The sequence below is a fragment of the Cyprinodon tularosa genome, unplaced genomic scaffold (assembly GCF_016077235.1).
Source record: "Cyprinodon tularosa strain WSP-4 unplaced genomic scaffold, ASM1607723v1 ctg1020, whole genome shotgun sequence".
Classification (NCBI taxonomy): Eukaryota; Metazoa; Chordata; class Actinopteri; order Cyprinodontiformes; family Cyprinodontidae; genus Cyprinodon; species Cyprinodon tularosa.
The window spans coordinates 76,760-91,906 of NW_024037806.1; the positions used below are offsets into that span (position 1 = coordinate 76,760).

General features: G+C 39.6%; 1 protein-coding gene across 2 annotated transcripts in view; it reads right to left on the bottom strand.

The window, feature by feature from the left end:
- The window catches only part of hk2 (hexokinase 2), a 70,164-nt gene that overhangs the window by 21,439 nt on the left and 33,578 nt on the right, over positions 1 to 15,147 (bottom strand). For both annotated transcript variants that reach the window (XM_038279917.1, XM_038279908.1), the window contains 4 exons: positions 11,612 to 11,773; positions 6,367 to 6,600; positions 3,774 to 4,078; positions 3,529 to 3,677 (listed from right to left, as the gene is read on the bottom strand). In XM_038279917.1, the coding sequence (XP_038135845.1) occupies positions 3,529 to 3,677; positions 3,774 to 4,078; positions 6,367 to 6,600; positions 11,612 to 11,773 (850 nt within the window). The remainder of the gene's footprint in view (positions 1 to 3,528; positions 3,678 to 3,773; positions 4,079 to 6,366; positions 6,601 to 11,611; positions 11,774 to 15,147) is intronic.

A 15,147-nucleotide genomic window follows, 5' to 3' on the forward strand; every position in this document is an offset into this window, starting at 1 on the left:
GCTTTATATGATGATGGACAGATGATCAACAGTAACGTAATCAACCACGTCACCAAAGCGCGCTTGGGTGACAACAACAATGGCTGCCGCTGGAGAGTTTAGGTGTGTAGATTCTGCTATTAGGTCTGTTCTAGAAGATATCGACAACAAATTAATTTTAAAAGAGGAACAGAGAAACGCGATCAAGGCTCATCTTCTTATTCTAGGCGTGCAACTGCACGCTTTGATTTTTGTTGACAACAACTATGCGTCGCTTAACATACGTCACGCACTCCGTTGTTCTTATTGGTTGTAGGTCTATCCAATTGAGTGCAGAGGCATTTTTTTTCCTGGTTCGTTCGAAACACGCCCCATAATCACAGCTCTATGGAGCAGTATCAGAGTCATATTCTGACTAGAATTGAGTAGGACTACGTCAGGCTAACTCATGGTAAGACAAGTCAAAAAAGGTTGGGAAACACTGGTCTAGACAACAGTATTAAAGATGCCTAGTCACCTACACTTACTTTTATGTTTGCTCACAAAGGGAGAAAAACAGAGTTTTATTTATTTATCAGAACAGGACCATTTGACATGGTATGATAATGATAATAGCAAGAGGGTTATAGCACAAAGTAAGTAAAAGTTGAGGAAAAGTCAAGTTTCTTTAAAAAAAAAAGAGATGCCAGAGAAATTAGTTGCCAGTAGCCAGACTAGGAATATACGGTGAGTGTTGAAGTACACTGATGTGGAAGGTAAAGCATTAAGCTGCGTTCACACCAAACGCAGCAAGATCAGCAAAAACACGTCTGCTGCTTCATGTTTGATGCTTGTACAAGTTAGTTCTGGCGCGCAGCAGGAGCAGCAAAGCTGCTTCAGTTGCGAGGTGGAAAAAGTGGGTCTGATGCGCGTTGGGCGGAGCTACCCTAAAACTTCTTTGCCTGGCAGCTATATTTGCTGTGATCAGTGGATATAAAGTAGTTTTAATATGTTTCTAAGTGGGAAAATCCACCTGAAAACTTAATCTGTGCAGTCAGTTCATCCAGATTACCATCCTGCCTTCAAATATTATTTCTGTCGGAGCCGCTTTGACCCCCACATACCAGCGGTGCGCTGTCAGTAGGATTCCATTCACCAGCAGCCTCTGGCCCGGTCGCCTCCTTGCGGTTTGCTGCGGCGGCTGGAAGGCGTTTTTTATGTACGCAAACCAAACTGCAGGCAACAGGATAATAAACCCGAACATGTTTTGCCGGCAGGTTTCAGCATTTTAGGTTAATTTAGGTGTTATTAAACTGTTTCAGAGGAGTGATTATAGTGATCTGTATCATCAGCGATGTCTGTCGCCCTGCCAGGTCCCAGATCAGCTTCTCTGATTGGTTGATGTGGCGCGTTCGATTTTTCCATCTCAAGCAGCAGCTGCGTTTGCGTCACGCACGTCAGTTGCTCAGACGCTCCCGACAAGCTGCTTCAGCTGATCAGCCGCGCTGCGGGACATTTTGCGGCGCCTTGACGCTCATCAACCATTGACTTTGGATGTAAACTAGCTGCTTCTGCTGCCTCTGCTGCTTTTGGTGTGAACGCAGCATTAGAAGCTGCAAACTTAATGAATGCTTCTGTTAGTACTGCCAGCAAGATGACGATGGCGCAGAACAATGTTTGCTTGCCGATTGCGTACACATAATTTTTAGGCTCAAAACGGACCAAGTAAACACTAACAGAGCAAACGTTGGCCTATGTTGCTTTGTTTTAAGATTAAAACATGGCTTTTGATGTTTTTTATAGGAATTGTACATGACCATGTCCATTATGAATTCCCTTTAATTACTTTAAGCTTGTCTCTGGAAAATTCCTTGTGATAATCTAGATGTAAATCATCTGACTTCTCTGCCCGCTTTCAGCAGTCATGGTTGCATGCTTATTTCCATTTCCTCTCAATGTTTTTTTGGAATTGCTTGAAAGACAAGTACACTAATCTTTTACTACTCCAAAATCTTATTTATGTGTGAAGACTACACAAAACAGTTCTTTAAAAACTGAATTCGCTTGTACTGATGTAGTCTAGCAGTGAATACTTCATACATTTCTTCTTAACGGAAATAAATGCAGGTGCCGTACAAGCAGCACACATACACTATATTGCCAAAAGTATTTGCTCACCCATCCAAATTATTGGAATCAGGTGTTCCAATCACTTCCATGGCCACAGGTGTATAAATTCAAGCACCTAGGCATGCAGACTGTTTTTACAAACATTTGTGAAAGAATGGGTCGCTCTCAGGAGCTCAGTGAATTCCAGCGTGGAACTGTGATAGGATGCCACCTGTGCAACAAATCCAGTCGTGAAATTTCCTCGCTCCTAAATATTCCACAGTCAACTGTCAGCTGTATTATAAGAAAATGGAAGTGTTTGGGAACGACAGCAACTCAGCCACGAAGAGGTAGGCCACGTAAACTGACGGAGCGGGGTCAGCGGATGCTGACGTGCATAGTGCGAAGAGGTCGCCAACTTTCTGCAGAGTCAATCACTACAGACCTCCAAACTTCATGTGGCCTTCAGATTAGCTCAAGAACAGTGCGCAGAGAGCTTCATGGAATGGGTTTCCATGGTCGAGCAGCTGCATCCAAGCCATACATCACCAAGTGCAATGCAAAGCGTCGGATGCGGTGGTGTAAAGCACGCCGCCACTGGACTCTAGAGCAGTGGAGACGCGTTCTCTGGAGTGACGAATCGCGCTTCTCCATCTGGCAATCTGATGGACGGGTCTGGGTTTGGCGGTTGCCAGGAGAACGGTACTTGTCTGACTGCATTGTGCCAAGTGTAAAGTTTGTTGGAGGGGGGATTATGGTGTGAGGTTGTTTTTCAGGAGCTGGGCTTGGCCCCTTAGTTCCAGTGAAAGGAACTCTGAATGCTTCAGCATACCAAGACATTTTGGACAATTCCATGCTCCCAACTTTGTGGGAACAGTTTGGAGCTGGCCCCTTCCTCTTCCAACATGACTGTGCACCAGTGCACAAAGCAAGGTCCATAAAGACATGGATGACAGAGTCTGGTGTGGATGAACTTGACTGGCCTGCACAGAGTCCTGACCTCAACCCGATAGAACACCTTTGGGATGAATTAGAGCGGAGACTGAGAGCCAGGCCTTCTCGTCCAACATCAGTGTGCGACCTCACAAATGCGCTTCTGGAAGAATGGTCAAAAATTCCCATAAACACACTCCTAAACCTTGTGGACAGCCTTCCCAGAAGAGTTGAAGCTGTTCTAGCTGCAAAGGGTGGACCGACGTCATATTGAACCCTATGGATTAGGAACGGGATGTCACTTAAGCTCATATGTGAGTCAAGGCAGGTGAGCAAATACTTTTGGCAATATAGTGTATTTCATACTTGTAAAAAAAACTTTGTTCCATATTTTGTTCCACACGAATCCATGTGAAACTCATCTTTACATGAAAAAGTGCGACTCCAGCTTACTGTTTGCACTTACCCTAACAAATAGGTTATACAAGGAATCATTATCAGTTGTTTTAATCTCAGATAACTTGGTACCTCTTCCCCTGTGCCTTGCATTGTATCCTGATCGATGCTGTAGATCTTCTGGTGCATGTCCACCTTTTGCTTCTTTTCTTTTTTGAGCCGAACAAGAAGAACACGGAAACTAGATCCACCAAGGTCCAAAGCCAAGAAATCTCCTTGTTCTAATATAAAAAAAGAGAAACAAATTTGCTTGAACAGAAGAAAAAAGTCTTAATTGAGGAAGAAGTTCCAGACGTCTTGTTTTCGTTTAAAGCTACCTGTTCCGTCTGGAGTGGATCGGACATACGTAGGAAGCATCTTGACGCTCGTTTGGTCATGCGTTTGCTTTGAAAGGCCTCGTGCCATCTCCTCTGTCATTCTCCTCTTGACCTCAAACAGCTGCTCACGACTCAAACGCAGGGTGTCAAGGATGCGCTGCCTCTCTGCATGCTGAGCAGCAAGACGGTAGGCCACTGCGGTGACCATCGCTGCACCTTTACCGCTGCCGTGCTGTGACTGCAGAAACCGGACGTCACAGTCTGGAACCAGGCGCCGCACCATTTTGTTCAGCCTCCTGGAAAATCTGCAGTGATAAGAATAATTAAAATCACGATTCTGTAAAACGCTAAATTATTGCCAAATTAATTGCTAAACACACTTTTGATGTATAGCGACTGCAGAGCGACTGATTTTTTTTGGACTATACTAAACTCCAGTCGGCCTCAGCAGTTGACCACTCATGCTGAGCAAAGTTCTGCTGGACGTTTCTTCCTGTTAAAAGGGAGTTTTTCCTCTCCACTGTTGCTAAAAGCATGCGTTGATGCAAACAGCTGGATTCCTCAGATTTCCTTGGTTCAAAGAAACTTGGAACCAATCTGACTGTTGACCTGTTGTCTCTGTAAAGTTCCTAGAGATGACATGTTGTGACTTGCCGCTATATAAATAAACTGAATTGAATTAAATATAATAGAAAATGAAACAATGATTTCTGCTAATGCTCATCTTCCATTTATCAATCGTAAATAAAACTCCAAGTTATTTCATCCCCTATATTTGAGACAAGAACTCCCCTCCCACCTGAAGAGGGGAAAGTCTTTTCTCAATCGAGAACCAAAGACTTGGATTTAATAGATATTCCTCCTGTCTGCTTCGCACTCGGATGCAAACTGCTGTCGGCAGAAGGAGCACATCAATTGGAAAAAGCAGAGACGAAAGCTGCTGGTTCAAGAGCAGACTTATCTTCCAGGAAGGTTGTGAAATTGGCTAAACAATAAACAAAACCAGTAGCTGCATTTCCATTACAAATGTGCACCAAAATGTTTTGATTTTCTGATAATATTTAAGAAAGAAATACAATTTTGCAATTGTAGTTTCCATTTAATCAGAAATGCGATTAAAATGACTGAAAATGTTTTTGTTCTAGGAATAACTCACTATTGCACAACATTTTGTACCCGTCTACATCATTTTAACCATTAATAATGTCTGGTTATTGATCATATGACTTGTGTGATGCAAAAAAAAAAGGAGAAAAAAATATATAAATATATTTTCCTCTTAAAAGGTGTGACTAGCTTCTGAGAAAGTCGCAGTCAAATCATGTCATGGTAAATTACAACTCCATTAAAAAAAAATCTCGTAATGAAAAAAGCTTTTGATACCTGGAGGAAGATTTTCAATTGCCGTTTTAAATAGCTATCGTCAATAGGCTTTTATAGTGCCTCCACAAGGTAGCGGATGCTGCATCAACAAGAAACTCAACAGCTTATAACATCCCTTTTTGAGAGAATTACAACAAAAATGTTTATGTTGGCTTTGGTTTATTAATGGAAATATGTGTTTATTTATACATCTAATCTAATTTCATCCTTTACAATTATGCAAATTTTACACGTAATGAAAATAAATAAAATAAACATAACGTATATTTTCTGTACTCGGTTTTGCTTAAACAACAAATACAGAAATTCAATGTAATTGTAGCGTTTTACAATAATGTCTAACCTATTTTATGAACTGGACAAAAAAATAAATAAACAAAGGAAACCAAAAAATAAATAACTGAATAATATAAGTGTGATGAAAGTATAAATATGTGGCTCTCCTGTTTATGTATTTGCGAAGTGAAAAACCCTTTTGTCGAGTCAAGCCCTGTTAAAAGAGACGGAGCAAGGTGAATTTTAATCAAGAGGGATCAGTGTGGATGATTACATCCCGATCAGTAGGCTGGTCCAAAGCCTGTAGCTTTAACTCATTACAACTGACTGCTGATATCCAGCCTAACTGTAAGTCCTACACACCAGCCTGAGTGTATCTAAGAGAGAAATTACAAAGCTCCTACCAAACACTGGATAGCTGGAACTGCGTGGTGTGAGTTTGTTATTTATTACAACATGATCACCAGGCTGGACAAATATTTTTCCAAGAGATGGAAAAAGTAGGAAACAAATAAACAGCTTTGTAAATCCTGACTTGAAGTCAGTCAAGCAGCCAGTTACAAGGGAGACAAATCCCCTCTGTGTCGAGGAGCTCTAAATATGTAAAGAGAATTTGAACAATGAACATGTGGCGATTACTTTTACTTTATTCCATTTTAGCGTAAATACACCCAAAGACATGTAGAAATGCTGCTATATAAAAAAAAATATATCCTAATACTCAGTATATTTAATACCATTAAGTTTATGATCTAATATTACATTACAGACAGATTTATTTGTCATTTCTTTTACAAAAGTGTAAAACAAAAAGAAATTTAGTTTAAAACAGCTCTCTGGACAATTTCATTTTTTTTTTTAAAGTGCAGCCTTGAAAAATAGTAAAAGACGTGTAAAAAGAGAGGCACACAGATAGGTGCTCTAGATCACTTACTCTGGGTGATTTTTGTAAACTGAGCCATCTACTCCAATGGTGATGCGCAACTTTTCAGCCGCTTTGTTATCCCGGATCTGTCGCATCACTGCTGCCAGGGTGGCAGCACACAGGTGTGCTGCGCGAGTCGAAACGATCTGACAAATCCTCCTGGTAGCGGCGCAGTCCTCAGCAGACGGGTTGAGACCCATGCTACGGAGCACCTTCTCAGCATTTGCTAGACCTTCTTCATCTCTGCATGGAGAGCAAAGAAAAACATTTATTTTTGAACAGCTTTCATTGTCAAGAACAGGGAATCTAGAAAATAACATTTAGGTGGGTTTATTTGTTGGCATGTAAGCGCTATAAATATCCCAGATACTTCTGCTTCTTCAAAATGTTTTTCTTAACCCTTTATAGGGCACTTAGTGAAAAACTAAATTTCAAGCCAATCCAGGACCAGACCTTATTACCTTTGTAAGATTCAGAAAATATGGATATTTTGTTGGAAAAAATGAATGTCGATGAAATAAAATCGCCATTTTGCAAGAATATATTAAGAAAAACAACAAAAGTGCTTCTATAAGAAATTCATGATAAAACAATTTTTTTTGGTACAACGTAAGTCTAGTTTATACACCTAAATATAATTGTTAACGAGGCATATTTACCTTTTAACTTTTTAATTAGCTTTATACCTTCTTTTCTTGACTTGATAACTTTTTTTTTTCAACTTTATTTACAGTAGGTAATATATCTTTCAAGGGCTCATCTAATTGGTCAAATGCTAAAATAAGATGTACAGCCATATAGCAGTATCTTTGCTGAATGGCTGGATATAGATCTTATGCTTCTAGACCTCACTGAGGGACAGGGGGACACACCATTTGTTAGGGGGATGCAAATGATCACAAACAGTAACTTGCCTTATAAAAGGAAGAAGAAAAAAATTCAAACTGCAGTTAAGGTGATTTGTTTTTTCTCCATTTTGGGTGCAATCATCAAACACACCATGAAAAATTTCAAACTAGAAAAGCACTCAGAGTGCAAATGTCTCTGCCAAGCAGCACATTTTACCCCAAATTGTGACTGACAGCTAAAACTTGCAAATTATCTGCATCATTGCCAAATTCAAATGAAACTAAACATTGGCATGAGGTTCACCCCATGCGTGCATTTCTTAGGGATTTTTCCCACTCAGCTGCTTAGAAGCTGACCATGATCATTTGAAGCTCCATAGTCACAAACAGGGCATTAGAGAAACCAGGGACCATGGTTTCCAGAAGGGGAAACATGCTTGAAACTGCTTACAGAGGATAAGGTTAAATACAGTAAAACTGGTCTTCCTGCAGGTGGTAATCATGCCCAGTTATCGGAGGTCACTAAAGTTAGCGTTGCACCATAGTTTTCCATAACAATGTTGGATTCCCCACACCCTTCCCTGATCTGACCAACAATGACGTGTTAGGCCAGATGTTGTCATTCAACCACTTGTTGTCTAGGAGGTTTCCTGAAAATGATTTTACCTAATTTGAACAATGGAAAACTTTTAAAGGAAAATCTGATCTGATTCGGAGAAAAGGCATTAATCCCTCTTTGGACAGAGCAGCTCTTCTTTGGTGGAATCCGTCCAAATTCAGTCCTCCAGAAATCCTGACAACCCAGGGTTTTGGAGGAACATATCCCTATCCTAAAGAGTTGATTTGTGATAATCAGATTAATTTATATTGTCTTTGTGATAATAAGATTTGTTTATATTGTCTTATCGAAACTGTTTAAGAAAAATATGTTAGCATAAATAAACTCCCTCTGGTCACATAAAATTCAACATACCCAGAAATTCTACGTGAAAAAGGAGCAACAACTATCTATCAGTCTGATTTACTGATTAGTCCAACGCCAGCTAATAATTACAATTCTTTTAAACATTTTTCCGTATCCAAACTGTAAAGCACCATAACCACTTCTGTTTGGATTTTCTACATCCCCCCTGTTCCTTACTCTTAGTTTTTAGATCAGTTTTCAGACTTCCTCGCTGATCTAGTGTTGAACACTGACAAGGTTGTTATAGTGGGGGATTTCAAAATTCATGCTGTCATTTAAGGCACTAAGTCTAAATGCAACCATTAATGCTGTCTTAGACCCGATTGGCTTTGTCTAAGATGGGCATAGACCGTGCTTTGGAACTTGTTCTGACAAATGGCATAAACTGTATAAAAAAAGACAAAAACTAAACTTTTTGCTCAGAACTCTGTACTATCTGACAATGTTTTGTAACATTCAAGGATAATTCAGCAGAGTTCTCCTTCCCTTAGAAGAATTTCTTCATTGAAGCAGATCATTATCAGATAATGCAGATATACATTTTAAAGAATCTGTTCAATTTCTATCTCCTCTGTATAACAGAACAATAAAGTGGAGTGCAACCATTTTATTTATTCCTTTTCACAAATTAATAGTTATGTTGGCAAAGTTATTTCCTCTCAGCTTGTTGCTTTAGACAACGTAGCCCCCTATGAAAAAGGAGGACTTTATTAACAGGAAGGTAGAGCTTCTTGCTTTGGATTAATAAATGCCACTCTATACGCATCTAGGTAAATTCTACTAAGTCTGAAAGAAAGTGTATTGCTGTATAAAATGCCCTTCCAAGAGCAGTACATTCCCCCAGCTCTCAGTAGTAATGATTTTATGGGATTCTTTATAAATAAGATTGATTCTATTAAAATAAGATTAGTGGCACCCCTAAAAATAGGATTAAAGCTACAGTGTGTAATTTTCAGCGACATCTAGCGGTCAGACTACAGACCGCAGCAACATGAACATCTCCCCCCCACCGCTTCTCCCCCCCAACAGTACGGCGAGCGTTACGGGACAAAATTTCTTCTACGACGTCCACATCACCTACCCTCTCAAGTGATGAGGTTTGTTTACATAGATAATTTTACAGATAGTATTTCATTAGTCTGTGTAGGGTATAGATTTCATGTAGACTTAAGATAATAAATATACCCGTTATTTTTTCTACATCGTTGTGACGTCTTGGTGAGCTGCTTTGCATGGTGATATAAACAGACGAAGTAATTGTAGTCATTAGTTTAACAGCGAGATTGTGTTCGCTGGAAGAATATATATCCCCCGTTTACAGAGTCCAAGTCGTTTTGGTGGCACGGGGGTTACAACGCGAGGGAGAGGGAGAGGACGAGGGCGAAGGCAGGGAGGCCGTGCAGCTAGGGCCAGGCGAGAGAGGGGAGCCAGCGGGGTGAGAGCAGAGGAGGAAAGGCTTGAAGATCTCCAAAGGAGCCGGAGAGAAGTAACCGAGGTATATATCCAGAAAATTATTTTACAGAAAATTACTGAATCATTACCTATGAAACGTCAGGGACGTTGCTGAATAAGTATACTGGAGAGTAACAGCATCATTACGCAGCATGTTATTGTTTTAGACAGGTCTGAGCATCCTGTACTCCAAAAACTGCAGTGATATTAGACAATTGTGTGTATAGGATTAATTACCTGTCCAAGAGAAAACTGGCAACTTGAGCGTCACTTTGAAAACCTTTTTCCTCCATCAGTGACTTCCATCGTGTAAATGCCGTGCCAATGTTGATCCGTGTTTTTTGCCGTTTCTTGTCACGCTTGCGTTTATTCTCGTCGTGTTTCCGCTTCTTAGATGACGGGGGTTCGGTGTCCGCCGCTTTTCGTTGTGATACAGAGTAGGCATGATCCTCCATTCGTCTGATGTTTGGCCACACAGTGCCAAACAGTTTGCAAAGTCACTCACGCCTGCCGCCTTGTTCACCTTTCTTGTTACTGAGGCGCAGTATACCTGCTTCTTCTTCTTCTTTGGTTTCAGGCAGACTAAACGCTTCTCAGGCATAATACTGCCATCTACTGTTCAGTACCGTCTCAGTTAATCTCTCTCAACTTGCCGTAGTTATTTTTGAGCGTCATGGGAGATCTCGCAATCGCTAGTTTGTTGCCTCTGCGCTTGCCGTAGCGCAAAGATGTCAGCCTCCATGGCTGCGAGACCCGCTCCTATGTAATTATAAATAACGAATTCTAAGGCAACGCAAATATTATGGTTAAAAGGCTGAGCTCATAGGTGATGATAAATAACATAGTTATGTATAATATATTAAATTTCTGACTTTATATGCCTGTAATTATTACACACTGTAGCTTTAATTCATCTACAGAGAGTAAAGCATTAGTTGAGGTAACTATAGACATGAGTTGTGTTTGGACTGTTCAGTACGACGGAGTATTAGGGCCACACATGAAGAGAAAAAATATTTTTGCCATGACGAGATTAAACTCGACATGTCGACTTTAAAGTCGACATGTCGACATTAAACTCAACATTTCGAGAATAAAGTTGAAATGTCATGTTGAGTTTAATCTCGACGTGTCGACAATAAAGTTGAAATTAGTTCAAGAGAGCCAACCGCTGCACAGGTTACATGCACAGAATCCAGAATCAGACATGCCTTGTGTAGATGATTTGGTCAAATTGTACTTTCTGTGATGATTATACAGTTATATAGTTGCAGCACGTCAAAGACTACCTTCACTCTTAAAACGCAGACTGCAGCTGTGGAGCGCGGTTGCTCTTTTCTCCAAACGCAGACTGCAGCTGTGGAGCGCGGTTGCTCTTTTCTCCAAACTTTGGAATGTCGAGATTAAAGTCGCCACGGTATATCAACTTTATTCTCGAAATGGCGAGTTTAAAGTCGACAGGGCGAGTTTAAAGTCGACACGTCGAGATTAAACTCAACAAGACATTTCAACTTTATTCTCGAAATGGCGAGTTTAAAGTCGACATGTCTTTAATCTCGTCATGGCAAAAATATTTTTTCTCTTCATGTGTGGCCCTAATACTCCGTCGTAGTTCAGCTAGTAACTTTGTAGAGTTAGCAAAAATTATAATTTCATCTAAGCCTTCGGGTGGCATGTTGGTCCAGTTCCAAAAGAAAATATTTAAGGAAGCATTCCTTCTGATGGCATCCTCTATTTTAGTTATGATTATTCTATCCTTAAAACAAGAATTGTATGGCAGGTTTCAAGGTAGCTGTAAATAAACCTTTACTTCAGAGAATTTAATTTATTCCATATGACCTAAAATAAAATTAAATGCAGTAGTTAAATACATGGGTGCAAATAGGTCCTTTTTTCCTAACAGGTAGGAGGTGGAACGGCATCAAAATAACACTACATTATCTTGATACGATAAAGACGAACTTTATGTTAATATTGCCCCAATACTAACTTGTCACTCTCAATAGTGTAGACATAGTTGGTGCTGAAGTGTCCGGTGGTAAGAAGATCTGGCGTAGTGTTGCCCTGGAACAACAGCTTATCTCTGGCCATCTTCACCATGATGAGACGCACCAGCTCCCCCATGTACATCCCACTTATCATCTTCTCAAACCTATGAAAAATACAGGTGAAATAGAAATGCAGATAGATTTAGTAAAATGATCTATTTTATGAAGCAAAAACCTGTAATTTAATTTAAATCCAGCTCCCAAATGGCAACCTTTAAAAAGCAACACACATTTTCAATCAGAAATGCTTCAGTGATGACACATGCTGATGTACATCTGTCTAAAGAATTTTTAATTAGATCAGAAAATAAATTAAGATGTCAGAACACACACAAAAAAAAAACATCTGGATGATATTTCTTTAATAATAAATGTTTAATTAAAAAAAATTGCTAAATTTGAAGACTGATGTAGCAGTTAGGATTGTGAAGGCACACACAGACACGTCTCCAGATCCATGTCATGCCTGTCTGTTTCACAAATCATCAGCTACATTTGTTAGGAAAAATATAAAGATAAATAAGATAGATTAATTGTCATCTAAATCTAATTATTCTCTAATAACTTTTTTTTTATGTACGTACTTCAGATTCTCTGTTATAAACTATCCTAACTTGAATATAACAGCAAATCCTAACAAGGAAGACCCTAACAGATGTGTGTAGCAAACTAGGCCTGTGCAGTTAAACACATCTTAAATTTAGAATTTTGGGATTTATAATCAATAAAAAAATAAATGATTGTTCTTTATGTTCCTAACAGAGCACTTCACTCTCAATTTGCAGGTTACTAGTGGTTCCTAAAATTTCTAAAAGTAGAATGAGAGGCAGATCTTTTAGTTACCAGCCTTCTCTCTTGTGGAACTAACTACCTATTTTCATGAGATTGTAACCCTGTCTAGGCTTCAGACTAGTTATAAAGCTGGGCTTACAACTTCCCTTATTTATAAGCCTTTTAGTCAAAGTTGCTCAAGTTACCCTGAGCTTTCTCCATAGTTATGCTGCTATAGGCTTAGATTGCTGGAGGACATAGGGACCAACTTACATCATCCATTTCATCCTAAGTCTATTTTATCTCTATATTTTGCTGTCATAGTAATCTAGTCTGGTCCTGTTTAGCTGTGGAACCATCCTGGAGAGAAATATCAGCTAGGCTGCTATTATCAACATCTTTGATTAAAGATCATAGAGTTAGGCCTGCCTTTTAGTGTTTAGACCATTCACCAATGTCCTGCATGCATGCTTGATGTGAGGGATCATTGTTTTTTTAATGCTACACATGGTCAGTTGTCTTGACCGTGTATGTGTACCATATAAGATTCCTTTCAAACCCAGTTAGCTAACCCAGTGCTAATGTGACTGTCAGTGCTCATGGTGAGTCAATCAAAGCAAGGTTCACAGGGCTTTTCTTACTTATATGAGCAAAGTGTATCGAGCAATTTCAGTGTAGTCCTTTAAACTTTAGCCTAATCAGTGTTTGTAGTGAAATTCACTTGACACAGACCTGGGGGAGGGAGACTAGATGACTTTCAAAGGGCAGATATTCTCATAAAAAAATAGCATATCTGTCTGAATTTAAGCTAATCAGGGACAAATTTGAAAGCAGCCACCCGATGGTAAGAACTCTGCCACATACTCATCCAGGGCTAGCGAATCCTGCAAAGTCAATGACTTGATGCAATCAGCTTGGTTTCCTTACAAAGAAAACTTTAAACCAAACTGACTGTATGATCTGATTGAATTGTCTCTGTAAAGTTCTTTGATATGTGCTGTGAATTGGGGCTATGTAAATAAACAAAATCAAATTGACTGTGATAGACTGGTGACCTGTCCACAGTGTGCCCTGCCTATCGCCCGTAGACTGCTGGAGACAGGAATCAGCCCCACAACGATGAGGCGGGCGAAGAACACTGAATGAATTCAGTTGAATTAAAATAAAGGCCATTCTGTCTCTGCTTTTACATATTTTCTAGTTTGCTCCTATTTTTTTTAATTTGTCAAAACTGATTTGCAAAACTTAGGACAGCAATAAAATACAACAGATTGGGAAGCGTAAAAAAAAAATTGTTAAAAAGAATATGAATTAACACTTGGTGAAAGACAAACAATCCATGTTTGACTTCAGCAAAGGTTCCTATTTTAGCAGGACAAAACCCCTCAACATACAGCCAGGACAGTAATGAAAAGGTTTAAGGTAAAGCAGATCCATGTTGCATTCCTTGCAGACAGTAGGGGTGGAACGGTTCACAAAATCCACGGTTCGCTATGGTTGACTACGCTGCTTCGCTTCTTCTTCTTGCTTACTACTGGTGGTTGGCTTTGGTCGCAGTACCGCCACCTTCTGCTCGGGAGTGTAATCGCTTCACCTATGAGAAAAAGGAGCAGCGCATGAACCGAACGCAACACACGCGAAACGAACCGAACCGAACGGTTCGGACGGTTTTCATAAACCATTCCATCCCTAGCAGACAGACTATGTCAAGACCTAAGTCTAATATATTGTATGTGACAAGACAAGTAAATGGATGTTTCCAAGGCCTAAACAACCAATTAACTTAAACCTCAGCTGGTTTGCACAGACAACGCTGGGTAAATTGACTGTTTCTAACGAAGCGTAGCTGGTAAAGATAAAAACAAAACCCTAAAAATCCTTAAGGGTAGTTTTGCCCTAGTGGGTTAGAGCAGTGTGCTTGTGTTCTGAGAGGGCTGCAAGTACCCGCTTTGATCCCCACAGAAATGCACTCTTGGTTCCCTAGCAAAACCCTTAACCCCTGATTGCCCCCCGGGTGTCACACAATGGCAGCCCACCGCTCCCCAAGAGGATAGGTCAAATGCAGAGGTAAATTTCTCCTATGTGAGATCAATAAAGTTCAACTATAATAATTATTAAAGGCTTTTATCTGCAGTGTTTAGCCATTGTACCAAATGTCACGTATTCACTCACTTTATCACAATGTGAAACTTTGATAATGAGTCAGACTGAATGAAAATAAAAGTCCCTTTTCAGATTTCTATCTGCAAAAATAATAATAATAATAATTAAATTGGATCCATTGTTCTTCTAATTTACACTGAGGCACTGCTTTGTTTTGGTCTATGGTGAGTAAATCCCAATGTAACATTTTGAGTTTCGTCACTGTGGCATGATAAAATGGGAGATGTTTAAGGGTAGATTTTCACCTGCTATACAGCAATATTCTAGGATAACTCATTGGTTGCTTGTAAAGAATAATATTAGATCCAGTGTTTAACTGTACAGCATACTTAACATAAAAGGTAAGATTATACAGGATTTATTTGTTCCCTACCAATAGGAAAAGGTTTTCTTTTCTTCCTTTCTTCTGTATCTGACATTTCATCTAGTCAGTATTTAAAAGTCTGAAAAGCTGCAAAAACATGAAGAAATTGGAAGCTCATATTTGCATATTAAATTGAACTGACTGAGTTTTACAACCATTTTAACAAGGCTTCCCTGATTG